The 27,068-nt window shown below is 45.3% G+C and overlaps 1 protein-coding gene across 1 annotated transcript; it reads right to left on the bottom strand.

The window, feature by feature from the left end:
- Positions 1–18,151: 18,151 nt before the first annotated feature.
- Positions 18,152–26,680, bottom strand: LOC146189556 (endothelin-converting enzyme 2-like). The gene is made up of 7 exons (XM_084605296.1): positions 26,618–26,680; positions 25,652–25,846; positions 23,509–23,727; positions 22,887–23,231; positions 20,235–21,412; positions 19,160–19,405; positions 18,152–18,455 (listed from the first exon to the last, which is right to left on the bottom strand). The coding sequence occupies exons 1-7, from the start codon at positions 26,678–26,680 to the stop codon at positions 18,152–18,154; spliced, it is 2,550 nt and encodes an 849-aa protein (XP_084461422.1).
- Positions 26,681–27,068: the final 388 nt, after the last annotated feature.

The following is a 27,068-nucleotide window of genomic DNA, read 5'->3' on the forward strand; positions in this document are numbered from 1 at the left end:
GATATATGTTTAACCGAAACTTCGAAATAATTTATAATTGAGTTTCTTATTAGTACTCATACGATGTTAGCTTCATCAACCGAACGAAGGCAGTAACGTGAAAATGCTGTTTATGTCACGTGAGGTGTCCAAAACAAAACTGCAATAGTACCGCTAATACGCCGTTGTTGTCACTCATACCATTGAGGCACCACTGTAACCAAGAAGTGAGGTAAAACTACGTGTCAGTGAGTATATTTCGTGCTTCACATCGCATAAATATTACATACATATCATAACTATCGTTATATTTATAAAATTTAAACGGAAAGCGGACCAAGGAAAACGTCAGCTATCAATTAGTTAGAACTGTACGTGGGCATTGGAGGGAAATCCATGCACACTGTTCTCTAACGCATCAAGTAATTTGAAGAAAGAAGCAAAATTTAGGTGTCTGTGGTCGTTTACTTGTTTTGACTACTGCTCGTTCCGATGCTAACGGGCCTTTTGCACCGATTACAGTAACAAATAATTCGAAGGGAATTGCTTCACACTTTACCTGCCGAAAAGAAAATGCATGGTTCACTGCCCCAAAAATGTTCCCCTCCGCCCCTACTCCCTCTTTTCCTTCCTGACTCCAAAACCGATCACCTTCGTATTAATTGTCATTACATGTCACGCATGTGCCGGGCAGGCGTCGGCTGACAGGAGTTCTTACCCCGTTCGGGACCGGTACACTCACGGGAGCAGCAGTGTGTGGAATATAAAGCGAGGGATATTTTGCTGTGGTAGTTTTTAGACTCACACCCGAAGCCTCAAAGAGTGATACACGGCTTCACTTATTAGATAGAGGCTTGAAACCAAGAACGCCTTGATGACAGGAGCAAAGCGAGCATCAGAGTGCATTTTAAGGCGAAAGCCTTTAATGGCTCATGCTGTCGTGGGCAAAATGTGACCCGCTTTTGCGGCGTTCTGATTGGCCGAGGCGGTATGACGTCATAGAGGTATTGACCAATCACAGAGCATCACCACAGTATGCGCGAATGCGTGTCTTATATGGCCCTGCGTCAATCAATGGTTAATTACTAATAATCAAATAATTAATCATTATCAATTGATTATTAACTGAGTCAATAATTAAATAAGTAATAATTACTTATTTCCTAAGTAATTGGGTAATTACCTACTAATTGTTAATTCGTTTTGTTAGCAGAATGCGGCATTCAGGATTTCGCCTGTCCCTACTTTAGTCGCTCAAGTCCCTCGTTATTTTTTTGTCTGTGTTTTCTAGCGCCTTCAACCGAACACACGTCAACAAGCCGGCCAAAATGTTCTCCCAATATTTTGACTTTACGCTCTCGCGCCCACTATTTCGCCATTGTACTAGCCAATGCACTGACAGAGTGTGCCCGCCGATGGCCGCCGACAGGACCAACTGAGGAGCGGCAAGGTATTTAGACATTCCCTTGGTGTTAACAGGATGCTTGTTTAATTATTTGTTTTCGCATAATCTTCAACGCTGAGCACTGGAAAGAGGATTGGTTTACACGGAGCAAAGTGCAATATAAAGCTTCAAAATTAAATGTCCAGAGAGTACTACAGCCATGTTCTTGCGCCATCCTCGGTCACTGTCACGCCAATAAAGTGACGCCCAAGTGTTTCGCTCAGGATTCAGTGGTGCGTTCATTTGACCTTCGAGTGCGCTTCGAAGTCATGAAAGTTGTCTCTGGAGTGGGACAGTTCATGTCAATAGCACACTTCAATTTTGAATTGAGTTCAGTTGTGTGAACATTTAGTTGTCCAACAATATAGGAGGCCCCCTACTCCCACTCCCGGCACGTAGGCATAGGATGCAGGGCTGGTGCCTGCGCGACTAGAGACAGCGAATACACATTAGGTCTTCGCGGGTGTTGCCGTCAGGCGGATGACTTCCTGCTGATCCGCGAGAAACTCGCTTCGCAGAAGGTTCCCAGGTGGTTTTATTGTCATTATTCTCCCTCGCGTCCGGGGAGTTAGGGCATTGTCATATGATGTGGTCGAGAGTAGCCTTCTCCTCACAGCCCTCACATTTATCTTCTAGCCTGTTCCCGACATGTGTTAGGTACGGCAGACCGAGTTTGGGTAGTTATCAGCTTGTAAGCGCTGCCAAGCGACTGCCTCTTTAGCAACCTCCTGCTCAATCTGCAGTTTTCAACAATTTCTTTATAACACTTATAACACTTTCAACAATAAGTGTCCAACCTCTCGTCCATCATCATGCACTCGGACTGCACCACAGTTAATCGGAAGTCGAGACCTCGTATACTAACTCGTGCGCCGCCTCGTTGCCCGGGGGCGGACTCGTGTGCAGGGGTCCTAATAATATCGGTCTTTCGATTTCGCTTTGTTTTGGCTAGAATTTTGCTTGCCTCAATTGAGACCCTTCCTGTTCCGAAATTCCAGACAGCTGTCTTGCTGCCACTTATGATTAGGCAAGCTTCGGTTCCCACGCAAGCGAGCGCTATTCCTACTTCTTAGGCTGCGTGGTTGTTTCGACTTCCAATGGATGCCGGTGATGACGGTGACGCCTGCTTATGAGAAAGAGAGCCATGGTTAGCTTTGACCGCCTAGTGAAGAGCAGAGACATTAGACTGCCAACCAAGATCCGTATAACTCGTGCTATGGTCTTTCCAGTTGTGATGTATGGATGCGAGAGTTGGACTGTGAAGAAGGCTGACCGCCGAAGAATTGACGCGTTTGAATTGTGGTGCTCTTGAGAGTTCCTTGGACTGCCAGAAGGTCAAATCAGTCGATATTGTCAACGATAAACCCTGACTGCTCATTGGAGGGTCAAATTCTAAAGTTAAAGCTCAGCTACATTGGTCATCTGATGAGAAGAGCCGCTGGAGAAAGATGTGATGTTGGGAAAGGTTGAGGGTCGCCGGAGAAGGGGTAGGCAGCGAACGCGATTGTTAGATGGCATCCTCGAGACACTGCAGATGAAATTATGTGATGTTAGGAAGATAGTGAGAGACCGGAAAGCGTGGCGGGACATGGTCCATAGGGTCACGAAGAGTCGGACACGACTGAACGACTGAACTGAACTGAACTGAACTGAACTGAACTGAACTGATGACTGTGCTCCGCGGCTGCCGCTGCTCCCATCTTTCTACTAGCTGCGTTTGCGTACGCGACCTCCTCGCATTTCACGTTGTCGGCGCATCTCATCGGCGTTTCTGCTTTTTTCTGTCTTCTTTCCTTCTTATATGCGCGGTGCATATTTTGGGAAGGTGTGGTACGACTACGTTTCCGCCAGTTCCTTGAGGAGATACCTTTCTTTTTCCTCTGTCTGTTTGTAGCCTCACCCAGCCCAGAATGTTTGGCTGACTCAACCTTTCTAGCTGTCTCATACGTACAACTTCTACTAGCTCTAGCTCTACCCACTTGTTGCGCACTCCCATATCGGGTAAGTGTTCCGTCGTGGTCAGGGTGTGTAGACCCAGCGCCCTCTTCACGCATCGCGTGATAATACGTGCATCGATTCTGTTAATTTAGACACTTCTAATGTTCAAGTACGGAGTCGCGTAGCATACTCTGCTGATAACTTAGGCTTGCGTCAACTGCAGGAGGCTACTGCCCTAGAGTGCTACTCTCCTGAATAGGCCTATTACCTGTGCGGTGTAGCTGCCCAGTCCTTTTATCTTATTTTCATTGTATTCATCAGTCTATATGAGCAACCCCAGGATTGTTTTGCGTTCGACGTTTGGTACCGTTTGTCCGTCTACCTTGATGCCGATGTCTATTTGCAGTTTGCATCTTGGTTTTTTTTTTTTTTTCGGATTGTAGACGAAGAGCTACATTTTTTGCGGAGAGCATAAGAGGTCTTTCTGCCCCATAGGACACCACGATGTCCCTTATGCTCACGTCGCTTCCATTGTTGATCCAAAGGTTGACGTCATTTGCGTATTAGCTGAATTTCAAGTTTTCCACATCCCTTAATTTATCCGAGAGGTTCCTCGTGGCTATGCTGAATTGTTAATAGTGACTTTGGAGTTGATAAATGTGGTGACTGTTTTGCAGCTGACCTTTGTCATAGCGATAGTCGCCTCCTCCGCTGTCCCCGAGTTTTGTTTTATCGAATCAGCGGGTAATGTTTCACCAGAATCTTTAACGTCCACGACCAGAGAAGAGTTGCCTCCACCGTACTCCGCCACGTCAACAAAAGCAGTGTATTCCGAGCCGTCTAACATGACTTCAAGGGCCTTTTCTCTTGCCCTGCTCATGCTTTCTTGAAAACCAGGGTGCATGTTTCTCTTTTTTTTTTCTAGCAGTTTAATAGTGATTACATTCCTCAGTTCGATCGACATTTTTACTTTTGCATTCCTTTCCGGGACTCAATCACGGAATCTTAAGTTACCCAGAATCTTCCATCTCGTTGATGTGGTGGCCAACCTCCTTATATGTGCGATTATATGCGCCTCGTACAGTTCAGTAATGTCGTTATAGACCCCCAGTTTAAGAAGTGGTCAGCTTTTGAAAATTATTTATATGTGTCATAAATGTGACGCAATCTGCTCGTTGTACAGAACTCCGGCTGATGACATACAGTTTACCGTAGCATATAGCATATATCTGCTTGTGCACTTGAAGGCTGAAGCAATTCTGAAGCAATCGTTCGTCATGCAGCATTACGGGTGATGTTATAGCATTTCTCGTCGCATGTAGCATCGTTGGAGGCTAAGTCATGAAAGGAATTGGACCCGACTATGTAAGTGCCTTCAAATTCATGCCTTACGGACTTTTTATAGGCTGCTAAAGGTAACTGAAAGACACTTGATCAATATCTTCAGATACCTACAGAGTTCTATAGCCAGATAAACTGCTTATATGACTTGTAGTCTGTAGCTTTACAAGCATTTACATCTGTGTAGCGAGATAAAGATGGCGTATTACTGGTCTATAGCATCTGGAGCACCGTTTCTACAGCTTTGTTCATATGACTTGCGGTATGTAGCAATAGATCTAGTTACATCTTTATAGGCTGATAAATGTAAGTGTATATTACTGGTCTATCGCTTCAGGAACATAGTTTTTTACAGCCAGATAAAACGGTATATATAGATTGCAGTCCACAGCGTTAAAAGCAATTACATCTCCATAGGCCGCCAAATATAACTACATGACTACTTATATATAACCTCAGGAACATAGTTTTCTGCAGACAGCTAGAACTGCTCATATGGCTTGAAGTTTGTAGCTTAGACCCAATTAGTCTCTATAGGCACCTGAAGATAACTGTATGACTGCTTGTCAATGGCCTCAGGAAAATTTTCCATAGATAGCTAAGGCGATTTTATATCGTTATGAAGTGGTATAGAATTTTTTATAGATGCCTACTAATATTTACATGCCACTTAAAGCGTGACCATAAAAGTCTATAGGTCATTTTTGTACGGGATATGCCAGGTGATCTGAAGTAGGAGGTCTTGAACGCTGTCGCGTTAAAAACCGGTGTTAAAACCAGGTTGTAGACGTTGGCGCATAGTGAAACATACCGAGCACGTTACTGGCAGGTGGCAGCTGGTAAGTGACACTGAGCACTGATTGGTCGGTGCATTTCGACTTCTCGAGACCACGTGGCAAGTCATGTGCGGCCAACTAGATTCATTCTCTAGAACCAAGGACCATTGAATTTGTAATCTGACATAATGCCTCTAAACCGCACAGGCTTGTTAGTATAGCATGGTTAAAGCAGTGCATATATATCGAGGCCTTTCACACGATATATTATCTTACGACATTACGGCAGTTTCTTGAGTGTGTGACCTAAAACAAGCCCAACTTAAAGGGTTGGCGATTAGGCGAGTAGCCAATGGCATCTATATGTACGGTGATCAGCATGATTAGTGTCGGTTTTAACGCCACAAGGCGACTAAGGACGCGAGTGATGGCGTATTGGATGACTCTCGAAATGTTTTTTTTTCTGCTGGGGTCCTCTAACGTGCACTGACATCGCACTGTACAAAGACGCCTTGCTTTTCGCCTCCGTCGAAGAGTGGCAGCTGTGGCCGTGATTTCAACCCTCTTTCTTGGATTCATTAGTCGAGCGCCCAAACGGTGCACTAGTCCCCATGGCGGGAAAGGGTCCACAAGGGGATCTACAGACGAGAGTCATGAACGCCATCGTGTCATGCCCTGAAAGGCGGGTTATACCATCCCCCACATTTATCTCTGAATGGGCCCTTAAAGCCCCCCGCCGCGGTGGTGCAGTGATTAAGATGACCGACCTCTGTGTCGGAGTATCCGGGTTCGATCCCGACCGTCGGCGGCTGCGTTTTGATGGAGGCGAAGGGAAGAGGCGGCTATCCGTGTGCTGTGTAATATCACTGCACGTTAAAGATCGTCAAGTGGTCGAAATTGCTCCCGAGCCCCCCATAAAGGCACCCCTTTATTTCAGCTTTCACTCCCACCTTGCTCCCTTCCCCTACGGCGCGATTCAGGGGTCACAGTTCACGTGTGAGAGATGCTGCAACTTTCCCTTCCTGTGAACCAATTATTACTATATTCCTTAATGTTATCGCCCTGAAAAGAGTACCTTCACGTAATGCTGCTGGAATATCGTAATTACTTGTCGTTCATTGTTTTGTGAGAACAATTTAATGAATCAGTCACTAATCGTTCATGTGATCAGTGGGTCGCATACCCTCCCGTCATGCGGCCCCCTCGTCCAATTACAGATGATTCATTCATGACCATTGGGCCACGCGATCAAGTTGTGTGCTAGAGCCCCTGTGTTTCTCAGCGCGATGGGCATAGCGGCTGTTCCAGTTGCGGTTACGAGATGGCGCCTTTTACGTGAAAAGCGTACACGATTGCTTCGATGTCCACCACTGATGTAAAATGAGTCCAACAAATGAACAGAAGTTAATATACACGAATACTTTCGCGCTAGAAAACATCAAACTGAAAACACAAGATCATTCGAGAAAATTCCCCTGTATGTAATGCACTGAACTGCAATTATTTCGCTAGACTGCCATGACGGCGCTTTCATTCGTAGGGCCAATGGAGTCGACCTCCGCGTCGACTTCTATATCTGTCGCCGGCCCATCGCCCTCCTTGTTGGGCAGGAGCAGAGACAGCTTCTCCATCTCCACGGCGTCGTCTGTGCCGATGTCAAGCATCTTCGAATCCTGCGATCGAATGACGACCAACGTACTAAGGGCGAGGCAGTAATCGAAATCAATAAGGTAAGCAATTCCTAAATAAGAAAGCGAGTTCCAGAAGCCCGGAAAAATTAAGACGATAACGCAAGCGCTATTTCACAACTATTTTATTACAGAAAATAACGCTTTCACACACCGTGCCAAACAATCAAATAATACAGAGCAAAGATAAAAAGTACAAGATAAAAAAATCTGTAAAATTATAATCAGATCAGCTGGTGAGCTAAGGGCAAAAAGTGGTAGGTTTTTAAGGTTGTCAAATAGAGAAGGAAGTGCTAAAGGTTTCGCGCACAGATGAAAGTAGATGAGTGCGACGATGTGCAATGCACGACTTGAGATTATATTGGAGACTAACAATCGAGGTGATCGACTGCGGGGATAGTAAAATTTATAATACACATTCGTTATAAAGCTTCAAAGTGTGACGAGATATATTATTCGTAGACTTGCGATATCAAAGGACACAGTATTGTTATAAACATACAGAAGGCGCTCAGTGTTGTGAAGGTATGTGATGCTACAGGGGCACTTGTTGCAATGCTGCAAGTATACTTGGAAAAAGCGTCTGACTGTGTCCCTTACAATATTCTTCTTACCCTGCTAGAGCATGTCATGTTGGGAAGATAATTCACAATGGATTGAAAAGGGACTTACAGTGGTTACACAACGCGCCTTATCATGAACAGAAAGGTTGGAAACCGAATTCGGGTCGAACGGTCAGTGCGCCAAGGGTGCCCTCTTTCACCTCTGTTGTTTTACATCTATATTGCACAGTTCTACTTAAGTATCCTATATAACAATTGTATTACAGGATTTAGATTGCATAGGGAAGATGTTCGTGTGCTGGCATACGCGGATGATGTTGCCGTTTTCTACTCAAATTAGCAAAGCATTTCGGAAGTGGTTAGAAAGGTGAAGCTTTCTGTGAAGCAAATGAAAGTGCAGTCAATTGGGGAAAATGCCTAGGATAACGGCCTCGGACCCCGGCTATCTTCGCCAATTTAAGGTACTTAGGTGCTTAGGTGCCTTTTTTTAGTTTATACAGATAGTGAGCCTTATTGGCGATGTAAGGTTGCAGAACTTAGCGAAAAGCCAACAGGCTTTGGTGGATTGAACCTCTCGATGGTTGGACGTGCCACAGTTTGCAACCTTTATTTGTCAACAAGCTGTGGTACGTGATGTAAGTGCTACACTCTTCCTGTCTAAATGTGTAAAAGTTGCATAGGGTGTTTGCGGTGTTTGTGTGGGGTTCCTCTGGGAAAAGGACCAGTCGAGCAAACATTCTTTATAGGGTGCGCGCTGAAGGCTTTAGTTTGTCATTTATTTGTGTGACAGTTAGCCGTTTTATTTTCTTTTGTGATACTAAGGAGCCCTTTTTACGTTTTGTTATTGAGTTGAGACTGGGCAGATTTTTCCCTGAATTTGCCGTTACAACCCGCTGTATTAAAGGAATTATTCGGGGGTATTTAAGGGAAGTTGTTCAAGCTTGTCATTTTCTTTATACACGGTTTTCATCGGATTACCTTAGTCATGTGACACGGAAGAAACTTAGAAGATATATGTGACGCACTGTTTCCTCCTCTATTGTATAGGACCATGTACAGTGCAGGCCCTGGTCAAGATGTCTTTAAAAGAGTTTAAACAATGGACATTACTCCTGCAGCCAAATCTTTCTTTCTTTTTTTACATAGCGGGACATTGCCGGTTAAAGCGTGGTTGCAAGAAAAATAAATTTTTGTCCCATAAGGAGTTCGCTGTTTGTTATGTAAAGAGGATGAAACCATAGAGCATATTTTTTGGACTGCTCGGAATCAGTTTTCTTCTGGGACGACCTCCAAAGGACTCTTAATAAGGATTTTCTTTTCAAATAACGCTTGAGAGATCGTCTTCCTCCCACTTTGAGTTCGTCTGGCTCGCGTCACTTAACGCTCTGCTGCACGTGTGAGCAACTACAGTAACCGCATCAGATTCGCACCAACACTACACGAAATGCAAAGTATCGCTTACCACGTCGTCCGACCTGTAAGACAATGTAAAGTGAACACCGTCAAGCTTTCAAAAAGCGACCGCTGAATTCCGAATTTTTATTACTGATTGTTTTTGCTGATTAGTTTACTTCAGATAGAAGTAATGGTAATCTGAATGATAAAAATATGGTCGTGAAGTTGATATAAATACGACTGCTCCAATCTGGCTCCAAAGAGCTTTTTGGGGTTATTTTGAAACGGTTGATGTGGTACAGCAGTACTAAACACACACAAAAGAGAAAATCTGCAAACCTATAGCCCTTAATGGTTAGTTTTATACTAGGTAACTATATTTAAAACGACACTGGTTAACAGAGCGTGACACATTTCTGTTGCGCCAGTGTTTGCGCAACATTGCGTCAAGCTAGTTTGTCTGCATACAGTAACACCACGCATGACGTCACTGCAACGGGTCAGGCTAAACGGTCCGAGCACAGTGACATCACGAGTGAAGGAAAGGTGAGGTCATGCGTATACCTACAGAAAAGAAAACACTCGACAACACATAGCATCCCATCTGAAACAGGTGCCATCCTAAAGTCGGTTCACTGTCCCCGAATATTGCGTTACATAGGCGCAAGCGTACGTCCTGATGCAAAATACATGATAAGTGGCATGCTACTAGAATCCCTTTGGTGCATGCACCACGTGTGTATGTGGTCCAGTGTAATGCAAGGTAAAAAATAAGCGGTATACTTACGTGTCTGTGGGGGAGAAATAACAATAACGGTCATTATTTATCAAGGACAATGACGTTAACCGACAGAACACGCATGGATGTACGTATAATAATAGTCTTTCGTTTGGATCAAGATGGCGTCACCGTATTCGATATTTATTTCTTCTCCTTGGGATTCGTTTCCCCAGTGTGTGAAATTTATATGTTAACAAATCACCAATTTGTCGTCGAGTACAAATTAAAAAATCTTCAAATTTGGCCGATCCTAATACTCAAATAGTAAACTGTATATGTGTGCCAACGCCGACAACGCCCTACCTTTGGGACATGCATCTTCCAATATCCCTTTGTGCTCTTTTTCAATTGGGATTGGTCAAATCTAAGTTATCTTCATTATGTCGTCGTTACACCTATTCATTAAAGTTCTCCATCTTGAATGACTTCTAACTTTTTTTATTATATTCTCCTCAATAAAACATAATTCATGCTGCAAGTCTCATTTTCACTCCGCAGCTCCACATGTGGCGTCACTACCCCTCGACCAATTCGGATTTTCTCGACATGTCGCTGGGGTCGCCGCTAAGCGGGATATACTCTCGATGCTGTCGCGTCAAAACAAGTGGCGGGTCTCACCATTAAGGGCTGTATCGAACGGCTTCTGTGTATTCGTTGGCGCGCTTGAGCTGGTAGTTTCATGCGCCGCTGCAAGAGTACCGAGGTAACAGACGGGTAATGAGTTACTGACTCAATCAATCAATCAATCAATCAATCAATCAATCAATCAACTGATACTAACCTCTTCCGAGGTAGTTAAAATTAGTTTAGTTTTCATCACAATATTTTTTCTTGCTTACCGTTAAGATTTGCTTGTCTATACAGTCATTATATCTGCCAATCAATAATAACAGATAAGCGAAAGCTCAATAGCCATTTCGGCAATGGCGTAATCATGTACACACTAGTAATTCGCTTTGTTTTGGTCTCGGTTGCAGCGTAACGCAGCGCAAAATCATCGCAGTAAATTCGCTGTGTTTTGCGATGAGCTGTGCATTTTGGAACAAGGTGTCTGAATGTAACGTCAAAGAATATTTTTAGATATGGACACTTGCGCATTTTGATACATATTAGTGTGGTTTCTCGCTAGTTTCTATACCAAGCGTAAACGCTTTAAAAATTATGAAATATACCTTCTCGTTTGCACAGCGACTTATTCCATACACAGTGCGAGTTCAAATGAACACACTTGTGACCGGAAAGCCATGTTGGATCACAATGTATAAACGCAAGGATGCATCAAGAATTGTACAATTAAACATCTATACTCTGTCGCATTCGCTCCCTGCAGCAGTGTGGAAGCCTGAAAAATCCCCATCCATTGAGGAGAGTACGTTAATTACGCTCCGCCTCTGCCTCTACGTAATGTCGTTGGCTCGAGATAGACCTTGCATACGTAACAAACAATAAAGAAGCAATCGGCGGTTTTAGAAAAACATGTACGCATTCATGTGCGCTAAACACAGGCCTTATGGATCGCATTGCATTGTGCGACGCGCATAGTTAAATCAAAGTCTGCAAATGGAAAGAATGACACAATAACTGAGACGCAGCAATATGATGGTCATGATTATGATTAATTCACTATGACTATTCACTTTATAACAGCAGGGCGTATTGATGGTGCCCCAGCCGAAAAAGTAGAAAAAGAAAACGAACGTGGAAAGGAAATTATGACACACTCAGCGCACCAGCGCACGCAAGTGTAACTTTAGCTTAGTAGCGCCATCAGGTTTTTTAGAATGTAAATCATTTTGTCAGTAAACATCACAGAGTGGTAAAGTCATTCTTCTGAACGCATAAAGTGGCAGAGTGGTCACACTCTATAAAATGACTTTAAATGCACAAATCTATTGCCCCAGTACTTTGTTATATAGGCGATGTGAGAGAAAGCCAAATCTTGATATATTTATGGAAAGTGAACACAATCGAAATCTCCCCCCCCCCCCCCTCCCATTTACAGCGATGGATTCACTTCGAAGCGAAGGATGCTGCTCCGAAGTGCGCCTCTATACTGGAAAGAATATTTTATCGCGCACTTAATGAACCCAAAACTCCGTAGGTCAGCATTTATATATAGAGAAACCCCTGACACGGCCCTGACACGGTGATTCAGTGGTTAGGGCGCTCGACAGAAGAATCCCTGGACCCAGGCTCAAACCTCGACCGCTGAGGCTACTTTTCGACGGAGGAGAAAAGGCAAGGTGCCCGTGTGTTGTGCGACTTCAGTCTACGTTAAACAACCCCAGGTGATCGAACTTTCCTTAGCCCTCTACGGCGTCCCTCACAGTCTGAGCCCCTTTCCAACAATAAATATGTTAACAAAACAACCATACCAATAACCCCCGTTACCATAGTGATGGGCTTCATTGTAAGGGCAAAAGTTTATGCGAAAATGAAAACTTTGAAGCCCTGTGTGGTGTCCGAACCTAGGATGCAGCATCTTTTCGCAGTTGCTATGGGGCCAGGTTAATGATACTCGAGAGTAAATGACATAGATAAGCCGCACATATCTTACGTCAGCAGCAAAAGACAGAGACAGCAGGAATTGGGAGTAGAGTTATTTGGACTTCAGCGGTGCGTTATTCGGACTATAGATATATCTCCAGCGATGCGCCCAATTTGTGCTCACAAAAAGGTTTCAATATAAAGAAGAGGTTCTCGATGTGCAGATGAGCCGACTTCTTTAGTTGTGCGAAAAATTCACAGCATAAATGTAATCGAGCTTACGTTAAGGCCCAATTTGAAATGACGTTTAGTACATGCTCAATTTAAAACTCCCTATCCCGTACTCCCTAATGTCCAAATTATACTGGCGCTTCTTTGCCCAATTCCGGAACATTGGCTCTGCACACACCTCAGATTTCATAGCACTGGGAGCAGATTATACGGAGCATGGCAGGACGGCAGTTTGTTCGGTGCTACCTTGACATATGTTCCTAGCGAAAACCCAAATGTTTCAAAATTCCCCTACTTTGTAGTGGTGGAGTAAATAGCAGATGGTTCGTTCTTGAGAATGGTCTACACGAAAAAAAGTATGGAAGACTAAAATGACTCTAGTGGCTTACACAGTCCCATAGCCACGTAGGCAACCAGGACGACCACGAGGAATGCCGTGAGGCAGATGCCCAGGATCGCCTCCAGCGGATACGGCGCGGGAGCTTCCTCCTTCTCGTTGATGCGCTTGCTGCGCAGGGAGCAGAAAAAACGTCAAAAGAACAGGTCCACTCTAGAGGTAATGGAAGCATTTCTGTGTTAGCAAAAATGCTGATCGATGTGGAAGTGTTCCTTCTGTAGCCCTGTTAGGGAATTCCTACCACTTGGATAATCGGTTGCAGGCCGCTGCTGATTAGCAATCTATGCCATGTGTATTAACTTTCTTTCCTTTCACGGTTGTGACATATGGAGGTGGCTATATTATTTTTTTTTCATTTTCTTCACTAAAACGACAGTTGCAATAAAAGCGCTGGCGATGCCTCCCTCTTTTTGCACCCTTCGGGCCTTTTTGTGTCTCACTGTGTCCTATTTTTCACCGTTAAAACTTTACGCACGCGGTTTGAAGCGCAGCACTCGGGGTGGTGGTGGTTGTAGGAAGAAGGAAAAGAAAATGCACGGGGCTGCTACTGGCTCTGTAGCTGAGCCACCTCCGCTGCCTCGTGCGGAAAGAAGAGAAAATAGAGAAGAAAGGAAAGGAAGAGGGAGAAAAAGACGCGCGCCGCAACAACAGCCGTCATCCCTCACCGAAATGGTGGCGGGTGCAATGACGGCCTACAACAGATAAAAATTCGGACAGGCAAGCCCGCGCCGCAAGCGGCGGTGACCTACCTGTCCCAGCCCCATCAGGGGAGACCTCCTAACGGCTACCCATACAGCACTCGGTCCCGAGCCAACAAGGCAGTGTGCTCTGCCAAGTCACATAAGGCACACACAGAACTCAAAGAATAGCAACTGGCGTTAACGCATGTGATAAGTGGACGCGGCACGCTTCACAAGTATGTATACAAACTCATACTCGATTGTTGTACCAGTTGTAAGGCCAAATCACAGCATGCGAACATAAGCCGATAATTCATATTAAACCTTGCTACCATTGTACAAAATGTTGAGAGAGAGTGTTTTGTGGAAGTGTTTCATGAGTGTGTTATAAAAGCGAGCCTGGAAACACATCACTCTGCGCGAAGAAATTTACCGACTGCTTGCACTCAGCTCGAGGGCGTGTTTTGAGTCGGAGCATTATGAGCACAATAAGAATAGCTCTAAGGCTACTGCACGCTGTCTTGAGTGAGCATATATTATGCACGTTAATGCCTCTTAAGGCTTGTTAATGCTTGTGGCGGCTACAAGTTGTGTGTTATGATAAAAAATACCACTGAACAGCCAATACACGTGGCATTTCTCATAGGAGGAGGAGGCGCTGAGTTCGCTGGGGCCAACGGGGTTAACTGTAAATATCTGCTTCCTGAAGAAACAGAGTGTGTTCACGCTGCCTGCTTGGCTGCGAATGAGCTATTTGTAGACGTGATAGCAGAGTGCTACGAGGTCAAACATCAGCCCGCGAACGGTACCGAACTCATGAGCTCGTACTTAGAAACTGCCATCGGGTAGTCATTGAGTGCTTTTGACAAAACCCAACACCGACATTGCACAATGTCATAGCTACGTTGCGTTAAGTATGCCGAAAGTTTGGCAAGTTGGTTAACGTTCATGATGGAAAAAAGTGCGAAAAAAAAACACGTGTTCTTTTTCGCGCTATTTGCCATCATCATTTACGTTACGTTACTATAAATTCAGTTATGTGCAGATAATCAGGAAAAGAACAGGAGTTGACTTGGAACACCAGCTGCACAATGCAGCATTAGTGTTATCTGCAGAGACAACGCACGTGGGACACTTACCGTATGACATCGAGAGAATCCACCCTCGCCGCTCTTGGACGGCCGACAAAAGCGAGCTGGGAACAAGGATTACGCAAAAGGTAAAAATGTTGATGTCAATGTTTCACACACACTGTCTTGACTGCCGATTTCATGAGTCGTTAAGGGCTGCACGGAAGATGTGCATCTGTTCTGAATGCTCAAGCGCCCTAAATAAAGTTTCATTCTGAGCAGATTCATTAACTCTTACTTTAGGATTGAGAGGAAACAGGATCAATATTACGTATCATCTGATAGTGGACAGTTACCAGCGCCTGCTGTCCCCAATGTGATTCTCCCATCTTCGGAGTAGTTAAAATTTTAACCAAAGTTGCAGCGGTGAGCTACTAGATCGAAGTTTGATCATTCCAGTTACCAAACCGGCACGAGCACCACACAGGCACGAGCTGTATGCGCCCTTTTTCGTGTGTAAGCGTACAGAGGCGCAGCGTACAATCAATGCAGTCTGGTACTGACGGCGCTGTGGAACTTCGTTGCCATATCGACACCGCCGAGGTACTGCTACGAAGTAAGATGCAAAAAGGAAATGTGCGCCGCGGCAAATTTAGGAATATCGAAAATCCTCCACGAAGCCGATGTCGGAGCGGTACGTGGTGCATGCAGGCATACGCAGCTGCGCATTCGCAGAATACCCGAATGCGGTCGAGCGCATGCGCAGTGGCTTCTCGAATCGGAGGAGCAAAGTGCTGTCAATATCTCCTTATCACTGTTATCTGCGCGATCAGATATAATTTTCAACGGATGCTCTAGCTCCATACGTGCACCACATGTATGCGTAATTCGCTAGAGCCGCCTACAGTGGTAACAGTATAAACATATGTGCGGTTCACAGTCATGTTGCAGTAGTGTCCGGTGCACTTGTCACCAGCGGATTGTGCGACTATATGTGCTTATGTGTCATGTCACAAATAGCGCTGATGATTTATAGGTAATGATACAAACAGCAGTGCCGCATTAAAAAAGTTGTATGACGTGCGTGGTCTCAGCGAAAGTAAACAGTCCGAGCAGATTGCCTATAAGTCGCGTAGTGACCTCTCGTTGTGTTTCCAGCAATCCAAACTTTTTAGCGTTCAAGTAGCGTTCGCTCTATTTTCCTTTGTCATTCATCTGTTACATATCTTCAGCTGGCTTTTTCCGAAATCTTACAAGGTGCCATGAACCAGTGAACGTGGGACATGAGAGTGACATTCAACTCTCTTGACGACAGTTGTACACGGTACGTTGAACAGAGCTTAAAATAATTAGAATTACGAGCTAGGTTCGTAGCAGGAATGGGGCTGGCTGTTAGCGACACTAATGAAATAATAGAAACGACAGAAGACAATAAACCTAAAGCGCCGCACAGTATCTGAGACGAGCGAACCTCAGCACCAAATATGGAAGCCGTAGCACATTATTTTCTCGCGAGCACCGCTCCCGCCAGGCACGCATGCGCATACCGGGTTCATGCTGAGCAGCGTGGCGAAGAGGCCAGTGGCTGCCGGTGCCCCCTTCTTCTTGCCCCTTTCATCGCCGGCAATCTGGTCCTGCTCGACATCAGGGCTGTAGGTGTCCGACTTGATCAGCTTCTCGCTCACGTCCACAGGTGGCTTCTTCCCGCCTCCCGGCACGTCGCGCTTCAGACTGTCGGCATGCACCAGACAAACGTTGTCATATTCGCCATCGTGAAACTTGCTGATATGACATCTATTTAAAGAAGGCAGCAGCGAATTCCTCATATAGAACGCCCTCTTTTAAAGACCCAACTTGTCATGAAGTTCTAGCGTTGCAGGTGCAAGGCGCCATAGCTTCTAGCGATTGCCATGGGCTCTCGCGCAAGTCTAACTGCCCATCAGATAAACGCGGACGTTATCAGCAGCGAGGTAAGACAATTTGTGCGACGCCAGCTACTACATATTGCATAAGGCATCAAGAATAGATCTTGATCAGGTCACCTGGGAGCCGCCTCAGGTTCACCGCCATCCGGTGGAGGAGAGGCAGCCGCGCTGGGCTGCTGCTGCTGCTGCTGCGGCGCTGCATTGGGCTTCATGATGAGTCGCTGGACACGTGACAAGACCTGGTGGCTGCGACGTCCACTGCTTGGTATTGCGGGTGGTTTGCAAGGTGCCTGTGGCGGACGAAATACGTTGGCGCACGAGCTACCAGGCAGGTGCTCACGTTCTTCTTCTTCTTCTTCTTGACTTTTTGAAACATGGTCCATGCCCACATGGGGGAAATGGCCAAGGTGTAGTGCCATAGCCAAGAATATTTCCACGGACAATTAGGACAAAAATAATAGCGACAAGCGGGAATTTCGAAAAGTGTGGTGATAAAAAACGGCAGAACAGAATCTAAAGTAGAATAACAAACATAACAATTTGGTAAAAAAAGGAGAGCTCGAAAAAATTTAAGAAGATTTAGCCATTGAACCTAACCATAGAGTTAATACAACCAAGACTAGAGCGAAAGCAGCGGTGGCAATCCTATGCAGACCCTCTCCTCTCATTTGCTAATCGAGTTCACAGCCTAGATGGTACTTCGCGCATGGTAGCCAACAATTTCCACGCGACGTTTGTGCCGCATCTAGCGCAAGTTACAGCGTACCAACCTGGTGATTAGCGTTGGCAAAACTGGGAGTAGTAGTAATAACTTTATTAGAACAAAAGCGTTTGGACCATGCATTTACAGCGGAGCTATCTCTTTACTTTGGCCTTGATTGCGCACCCACAGACGATAGCTTTTTTTGTTTGTTTTTGTCGACCAGTTACTCGACAGACAGTTCGCAGACACCTGGCGAGTTCCAAGAATGCGGGTAGTAATTCTTCCGCATTGAAAGCGTACTTCTGTCTTGATGCAAACATTTGGCGAGTTTCATAATTATAATTTCGGAGCCCAATAGTCTGCGAATGAGAAAACAAGCAAGTGCTGAAATTTATTTGTGATAACGAGGACAAAACACGCTCGCCAACACATATTCAACGCTGAAAGTGCGACCATTTGAGTACCTTATAAAGATTTGTTTGATTTACAGCGGTTTCACCAAGGTTCATAGACGATACCAGTCCATTTGTCCCCGTGAGCAAACGAGGTTCCCTTCAGAGTCCTATTTTACATTATTCGGTGTCGTCTCCGTTAGTTAACACCCAGGTCTGCTAAATCACGAATGCTTTATGTACAAGACGAGATGCCAAAGATGATAAAGTCAAATCATACACGCAATGGAAACTTCAGATGGTAACTAAGGAGTCTAATTTGTACAAAGAGAAATACTAAACATCCTGCTTATTTTGTGTTCTATAGAAAAACACACGTTAAAGACGCATTCGACTGTCTAGCACCACATTTGAACGCAGCGTCGAATTTGGAAGCGTTCATGGCCAGGTTGCACATGAGTGGAGCGCCAGGTTGGCCGCAGTAATGACTGCAGTAGCTGACGTAAAATGTCTGCGCTGCCGTCAGCGTTTCGAGTGACTTGAGCCGCAGCGGCCACTGGTCCGGGTCCCGTGCCCAGCTCATCCCCATGGCGAGAAAGGCCACTTCCAGGGCAAGCAGGTCACCGAGTTGCCGGCGCTCACTGCCAGACTTTACACTGTCCAACCTGTGCACAAAAGAAATGTGGTCGTGCGGCCCCAATTTGCGAAGAATGGCAAGTTATGTTACGCGACATTTATTAAAGGGGATCGGAAGGAATCGGTAACAGTGTTTCGAGCTGAGCGTTGTTGGTGATGGGCACTCTTGTCGAGACGAAGACACTGAAATAAGGAGCGTTAGCTTAGGTGGTTGTTATTATATATAGTCACTATCAAACTCGGTCTTGGAAACCATCTATTCAATCTACTTTGAGATTCGTCACTGGTTCTCTTACAAAAGTCCACAGATGCTATAGTAGCAAAAGACAATTACGAAGGAGTGTTGCGTTGTGGTGCGGAGCGACTCTCAATATAGCTGCAGTGAGGTGCCGCAGCTAGTACAGAATGAAGTTATCTAGAGGAGCCTGGGAGAAGCCTCTGCCTCACAGCGGCTGTTATCAGGTTGATGATGGCACTGATAAGGCAAGGCCCTCAAATCTATAACTTATAAGCAGGCGCAAGAACGCTACGACGTAGGGCTTCAGAGTCAGTAGCAGCTGAGCAAAGACAACTTGCGCGGCCCTAAATAAAGTACTCGTCACTGACATTCGAATTACGAATTAACGGCAAAGAACACAAATCATCTGGGTCCATGAGGCTGTGTATTCAATGTGGCTGTAAATGAACTCTGCCTTAAATACCTGATTATCATGTGTGAGCAAATATAGCTTACCTGCAAGCAGTCTGTCCGTGTTCGTTAGGCTGCCACCAGGTGGTGTTGCGACCCATCCTGTCGAGTTGGCGGCCGTGCAGGTCTACGGAGCGCACTAGCTGCCTGGCGAACTGGAAACCGAGCCCTGCGTAGGTCATGGCAGCCGAACCTCTGCGCAGGTATGACGGCGGAAACAGGGCGGACAGGCTCACCCGGACCTCGTTCAGAGCGTATAGATACAGCATGCCGCCCGAACGCCATCGATACCTGTGAAAGAGTATTCGCATAAAGTATTTGTTCTCTGGCCGCCAGTCACTGCTTTATGTCAAAAAGACTGCTTTTTTATTATGGCGAAAGCCTTTATTACCTCATCGTTGTCATCAGCAAAAGTGTCACGCTTATTAATCACGCTAATTAATGTGTCACGCTAATTAATTAATTATTAATTGTTACATTGTGCACTGGGGCATCACAGTCGAGGGTATCGTACAAAAAGGGTGACAGCGCTAGCAGACACAAAAAAGATGCAGAGGTAGATGCAAACAAATTGACACGACAGTAAACTATGACCGGAAAGATAAATGGATATCTAAATCATATTCCTCGCCAAAAGAAGGATAGGTGTGCAGATGAAAAAAAAATATAATGCAATGCATCAATATAACAACTGATACACTCTTTAATTGAAGTTCCTAGGTTCTTCATCAGCAACACTGGAAAAGGGTCGTGAGCAGCTGAAAGGATGCTTTCTAGTATCGTTCCGTGAGGCAACGTGGAGCAGGAAATTGTTCTGCATTGTTTACTTGCACTGAATACACCAGAAGTGATTACATCAGGAGGCACTACACTTTCCAAGAGAGACGTGATGACGTCTGTACACGTTTTAGTCTAAACGCGCTGCTGAAACTTGGCAAGCCAGGTCATCCTCATTTTGTATTGCGACGTGCCAACCCTTTCGACGAATTCTTTTGTGACGTCAATTTAGTAATACGGCGTCTTCCAAGGCGCCAATAAAGCACTGCCGGTGACTGATCATAGTATCGAAGTCATTAGCATAACTTTGTTTTATACTTAAAATCACGTAGTTAGGTCTTACCTGGATGTCAAGACGCTATCGTAGTAAGAGCTTCCTAGCGCAGCCCTCAAAGCATCCCTTGACTGTAGCGAAATCTCCCAGAAGCTCTTCACCTCGTCGGGGAAGTTGGAGTAGAGCGCGTCTAGTAACTCGAAATGTAAGTACGGTTCTGAGGGCCAGAAAGACTTTGATGCTAGTGAGTTGATCTTGCCCTGGGCTACCCTCTTCGTCGATTTTGCTATCCTGGGCGACTCATTTACCATAGTTACCAGGGCTACCGAAGCCCAGTTCAGCGTAGCGGTTACTTTGTTACTCTCGTTGGCGCTGAATGCGTCTTGAAAAATGGGCGACGCATACGCGATGCCGAACGATTCTTGGACTGCGAAGAAGCATTGGACGCGAGTTTGGATGTCTCGCCTTGTCGAATGCGGATCCAAGGAGTCCCAGTTTGCGTTTATGATCCAGGCGTAAGCGTAGGAGAATGTCCAGCCAACGACGTTCCAGAGTCTCAGCTTCGGAAGGTAGCCCATCACGTTCCCGACTCGTTTAAACTGTTGCTCATTCAAAATCAGCACTTTAGTCATTAGGGTAACGTTGATGGCATCCTGTAAATATTTTCCCAATAGTGTTTCCCACTCATCAGGAGACACTACCGATCCGAATACCTTAGCGAACTCTTTCAGCGACACAAGGCTGTCGAATTCTCCCTCGGTAGTAAAAGTGTCTCTGGCAAATATGGCCGTTCGGAAGGACGTTTCATCCTGACGAAGCTCTGCCAACTCCACGTCACTAATTGCGACTTCACCATCACTCAGAAAGTGTGACACGTTCCGGACGACAGTCGCGTAAGTAAAATGGTCGAGTCCTGCGAGTTGTTCCATGCGCATAGCAGGTACGTCCCCGATGTCCCCGATGACGATGATAGGAGCATCACCGTTCGTCGTGTTCAGAGACACCGTGACGTCGAACCAGAGAGCCACTCTCCAGTTGATGGCGAGGTCTAGGAGAGTGTCGAGCACTGCGGTAAGGCTGTCGCTTTTGCCGGACGTTGAGAGGCGGCGAGGCCAAATGATACCGCGGTCCCGCATGAAAGCCACAAAGTTCCCCAAATCTGTGGTGGCGCCCCGATCCAAGCATCTGGCGAAAGCAGCGAATGCCTTCGCCGCGGCTGCGGAGTAGTAGTTAGTGGCCCGAAACACCTGCACCAAATAATAAAAAGTTACATGTCAGTATTAATCGCTTGTTTTCGGAATAGTCCGTGAAGTTCACTTTAGACAAAACCTTCTTATGTCCTACAGTTTTCCTTATCGTGCTCGGAACGCTACTGTTCTATTAACCTCGCTACTTCAAGGCAGCCTCTGCATCCTTCAAAATATTTCGTTTAATGCGCGTGCATAATTAGACTCATGGTACAAAAAGCGTTAATCTGCAGACAGTGTGCGAGAAAATGTCTGTCCACGCCCTCTAAATTGGCACTCAGCTTATCTGCAGTTTGATTTGTCGATATTTACGTCCAAAGCACCTAATTAGATAGCGGGCAACATAATCGTGACTTCCAAATTAAGATTGGTCACCCTCAAAATTTTTCCTCATGAACCTCCAAAATTTGCCTCCCCGGACTTCCAAAATGTGCCTTTTAAGAATTTGACCAAAATTGACATCTAACCTTATTCGAGTATGGCCATGTGGTAACGTCCAAATTTCGGTGGGATTGGGACACCTCTAAAATTCTGGTCCTGGACACCTAAACTATGACCTCGTCAGAACAGGACCAATATCGATATCTAACCTAATTCGAATATGGCCATTTCAATGGTGGCCTCCAAATTTGGGTGGACCATCTATAAAAGATTGGCTTCATTGAACCCTCAATATTTGACTTCCCCTGAAATTGACCAAAATTGCCGTCGAACCTAAATTACTAAAGGACACATTAAGCAGAAGCTCCGGTGTCGGTATCAGCGTTGTGAGCGAAAATTCACGAACATGGCGCTGGCAAGTGGTAGATGGCAGCTGACATGGCTGGGCACTAATCTTGATGCGCTAGTGAGCTGTATTTAACACACAAAAAAAGACATCAAATGATAAGAAGACGCTCTTTCTTGTGGCATGTTCTTTCCTGTTATTTGGTGGAATTTATTGTGTTAAATACAGCACACTAGCACATTAAGATCGAAAGCTAACCAGACACGTTTGTAGCCTTACTGATTCTTTGATGTGTTTTTCGACTTGAAGAACACACGTGACATTAGAACGTTTGAAGAAACTGCAAACTCGGGTTGTTCATTTGAGGCGAGGAGGTGAAATAAAAATCAACCTTCCAGTCATCTTGGATGCTGAGTAAAGGACGCTACACTTAGCCACGCAGGCAATGACATACGAACTAGTTGTAGGGGAACTTTTTATGGTAGAATATGGCGTCACACCCTTAAAGGCGTAGCGTAAGCGTCCTCTACCATTCTTTGCTTTCGATATGCCTGTGTACGAGACTACATGACCAATTACGTGCATCGCGTAATCCCTAAAATTTCTTTTTCTTCGCCCACTTAATTCAATGGATTTGGTATTTGCATGCCCAACAAGCTTTCTCGATATGAAATCCTAGCTGCCGAGGCCACATTGTGCAAACCGCAGAATTTAAATGATGCCTAAACCACGCTAAGGTTGGATCACCTCCACATCTCCGAGCGTGTCCACGACCTCTCGGCTGTAGGTGCGCAAAAGCGTTTCCCTCGCTGTCTCGGCCGCAAGGCGTCGACCACAGACGTGCGCGTGGAGGTCCGTGCAGGGATCGTCGAATTCGTTCAGCATGGCCAGGATGGACCTGGCGTGCAGCAAGCAGTCATCGGTGTCGCAGACGTCTGCAGGAGGCGAGTGGAAGATCCGGCGCACGGGGTGGACGACCAGAGCGGACACTGCCAGTAGTACTAATCCGACCGCCACGATGGCTGCGCTGAGTAGGTATCGGGACAGCGGACCTCGCTTGGAGCGCCGCTCCGTATGTTTGTGAAGCGAAGTCTGCAGTTGAGGCTGAAGGAAGTGTGAGACACGCGATTCATGCGTTCGTTTATTGATTAATTAAACTACGCTTTTCAGGAGGGTGAACTGCAAATAACAAACACGATGGTATTTAAGTAAATAAGAGCAGATTTTCCTTCTTTCTTCCGGAAAAGGGAATGAAAGCAATAACACTGTGCCAACAGCGATCACAGTTACAGAGAAGGCAGAGCTGCGGCCTATCGGCCTATATAACTTTTTCCCCGTTCATTTCTAGGCAAGAAACCGAAGAACTCACCACATTGAGCATCCGCGGTGTTGTAGCTGTTGAGTCGTAGCATGTGCAGGTGTTTAGAGACTTCACGGACGGCGAAGTCGGGATCACTAAAACCTGCGAAACTCGTTGGTCTATGGTGACACGCCTTCTCGTGGGTATGCGGGTTTCTGGACAAGGCCCATCGATGCTCTCTTTCCTCAAAACCTCCAGTGCATCCTTTATAGTGGCTAAGGCAACCCTCTGTAAGACAAAAGCACGTACAGTAATGTGTTACTGATTAGGTATTATATATATATATATATATATATATATATATATATATATATATATATATATATATATATATATATATATATATAATCTACTGCTAATGTCACTCTCTGGTGTCTTCTTTGCTATCATAATATTACAAGTAACGCTCTGCATTTGATGTTGAACGCTGGTTTAACTTGTCGGTTCAAGCACAGGTTTAAGTCCTAAAAGCCTACTACAGCTGCTTCTATTCATATGTATTAAAACAGGTAGTCTGCACGAAGATAGTTGAGAAGGAAAATTTGAGAACTCATGGCCGCTTGTCGTCGGTGCTGCACAAATGTGACGACCGAGTCATTTCCATAGAAAAGTGAAGCTCTTTCTTCATCACTAATCAGGCCATACAAAATAAAGCTCCGGCGGATGGATCACCAACATGCCCCTCCCTTCGATATCAGCGATTAAACGATCCCAGCATTTTTCTTTGCTGTTTTTCCACCCACCTATTATTGCACGTCTCATGAAAGGCATAACGTGTTCCAAGTTTTAAGGCGAAAGCCTAGGCTAATGAGTGTCCGTCCGAGAGAAGTGTCACACTTCGCGAGAATCCGCGGGATACCGCAAGATTGTGACGTCATTACCTGGTGACGTTGCGTCACATTCGGTCACGTATAATAACCGGACGTGTCGTCATGATGACTTCACATCCTGTCATTACGGCACGTTGTGATCATGACTGGAATTAACGGCGTTTCAAACAAAGGCTTTCGCCTCATTGCTCTTTAGTGGTCCAAAGTGCCCGTAGCGATAGCGAAAGAATTTTTCTTTTTGCTCATTATTTCCTCTCAAATGTCACTAGCGCGGTGTATTAAACCGCAGTGAAGGCAACTCGTGGTTCCTTGACGAGGAACGCCGCCATCTGTATTCGCTGTCCTGCAACTCTGTTTTTTTTTTGTTTTTTTTTTTTGCGCCGTCTTGAATTGATATACACCGCCGCAACTACCTCATAAGGACTGACCTTACCAAGTGTCCGTCGATATTGTGTCAGCCCACCCCTACTGAAAAAATTATATAAGGCAATAACCTCACATTTTCTCACATAATCTCACTCAATTCACATAAGAAATCACATACAGGTCGCATATAATTGCACAAGGTCTCATAGCTTCTTGTTCATTATCATAAATTATGTGCGAGATTTTTATGATAATGATGTGAACCGTATGAGAGTCTATGCGATTAGATGAGATTTATGAGATTATTGCCACGTAGAACTTTTGGTTTTTCAGTAGGGACATCATGCTATTTACTTTTTAACGTCACCCCCAGTACTTACCTGTTCATTGCTCACCGTGATTTAAACGGTTTGGTTTCAAGGTTCTGCTCTAGCCTTCAATTTTCGCCGCTTCAGCTGCGTAGTTCAGGAGATATCAGTCGTGCATACTGTACGCATACAAGGTGTTGCATACTCAATGAGTAGTTGCCAAACTCATTCTCGGTCATTCTCATTATCCCGTTACATGTTTATCATAGTCGTTACTGCAGTCACTACTGGAGTTATATTAAATCATCCTTTGCGTGCACATCGAAAGAAAAATCGGTCATAGACCCGACAAGATGGGTTTGTTTCGCTCTACATCCTGTTGGTTGCCGCACTGCGGCCGATAATGAATAGCTATCAGATCAACTGAAATGTATCCTTAATATATGTGTAATACCACTCATTCTAACTCTGATTTGCCTATATTTAATATCTTGTTTGGTAGTGTTTAGCACGTCGGCGTTCTTTAAACGGTCACATAATTTGCCTTGGGGCATAGTTACCTTCTGTTAAGGAAAACAGGCTTCACTACAGCAACCACAAGGATGTTCCTGCAACTACTGTGGGCTCTTCGAATTTCGAGACACGTACACCGCGGTCGCAGGCCTCGCAGGCGGTTATCAGGTGACAACGCGATGCTGGCTTGGTGGGGACAACCTTCCCCGTCGACACGTTACGGTCTATTGATGCTCGGCTGCTGAGGGGCTCACGGGGGTCCAGTGATGGCTCCTCGGAGATCTCTTCCACGGCCGGGGAAGCTTTCTTCACAGCGCCAAGGGTGTCCGTCTGAAAAGAAGTCATGTGCGAGAGATTTGAAACTAGGTTTTAAATTCATTTTTAACCAGGAATTAAGGTTTAGAGTCATGTCAAAATACAAAAAAAAAAATATTGTTTAGCTCTATTGAAACATCAGATGTTTTTGTAGTTTTGTATTCCTTTTTGCAGTTCTATAGTTTTTTTCTGTAGTCTGTAGTCCAGTAGTACTTTTCTGTTGTAAGTACACAGAATTTTGATGCTATACAACAATGATTTTTACCGTCATGACAGGTTCACTGTCAAAAACACAGGAATTTTGTTGTGACGACACAACATTTTGTTTTTGTTTTCGACTAGGTTAAGATAACATTAACTGGTTAAGCTCGAGAGGCCGATTGGACGGGCTTCGGAGCATTAAAAACGCGGTAATTAGGGGCGCAGACGCCTCCAGAGGCGACCATTTGAAGTAGCACAGAACTACGAATCAATGAAGTGCCTCGTCTGTCTACTTAATTCGCCTCAAGTGATCTTAACCCTGGCCTGTAGGTTGCTTGTGAGGAGCAGGCAGTGGGTGAAGCAACAGCCTATTGCAGCTGTGTTATTCAATCAATACGCTGTATATTTGTTTTTAAAGAAAGAATGGAACGAAGAAATGTGATTTTTCACAGCGTTGTTCTTGGGTGGCAGGCCATTTTCAGCCAGGAAAAGATAAATATACGCTAGAAAAATAGACAATGCCAGGTATTTTCCAATTTTTTACCGCTGCATTGTTGCGGCCTGACAGGCTTCGTGAATACTTACGCTGCGATTTTTAACAGCAGAAGGGATGCGGTCCGGAGGCGGTGAACGGACATCTTCACCCATCGATGTCCGTTCAAGAGTCAGATCTCGTCCAAGCAGAGACTCGTAGGTGTTCGTGTACGACTCGTTAGCACTGCACCTGACCGCCCCGGTCGCGTCGATGCTAGAAGTAGTGGCGTTCTTCTGTGCCACGGGGTAGATGCAGAAGATATTCGATCATTTGTTTGCTAATCGTGGAAACAGATCTCATACCTCCAATTGCATAGGCTGTAAGGAACATATTGGCGCAACCAATTAGCGCCGGAGCCCACGAAAACAAGCGGCTGTGCGTCCAGCGCCTCGTGGCAGTTTTGCATATAGTGTGAATTGAAACGACAACACGCAGACGGGAATGCGATGCGAATCGTCATATAAAGTGACGAGCGCTATTGAGCAGCCGACAGGGAAGGAA

This window comes from Amblyomma maculatum, chromosome 5 (genome assembly GCF_055883805.1).
Source record: "Amblyomma maculatum isolate TAMU_Amacu chromosome 5, ASM5588380v1, whole genome shotgun sequence".
In the NCBI taxonomy this organism is placed as follows: Eukaryota; Metazoa; Arthropoda; class Arachnida; order Ixodida; family Ixodidae; genus Amblyomma; species Amblyomma maculatum.

Excerpts from the sequence above, each read along its gene's own strand:
- LOC146189556 (XM_084605296.1), bottom strand. The coding sequence starts at position 26,680 with ATGGGTGAAGATGTCCGTTCACCGCCTCCGGACCGCATCCCTTCTGCT. Across the intron at positions 25,847-26,617 it reads CTGCTGTTAAAAATCGCAGC|ACGGACACCCTTGGCGCTGT; the intron begins GTAAGTATTCAC and ends ACTTCTTTTCAG. Across the intron at positions 23,728-25,651 it reads GCGAGGCCTGCGACCGCGGT|AGGGTTGCCTTAGCCACTAT; the intron begins GTACGTGTCTCG and ends TTTGTCTTACAG.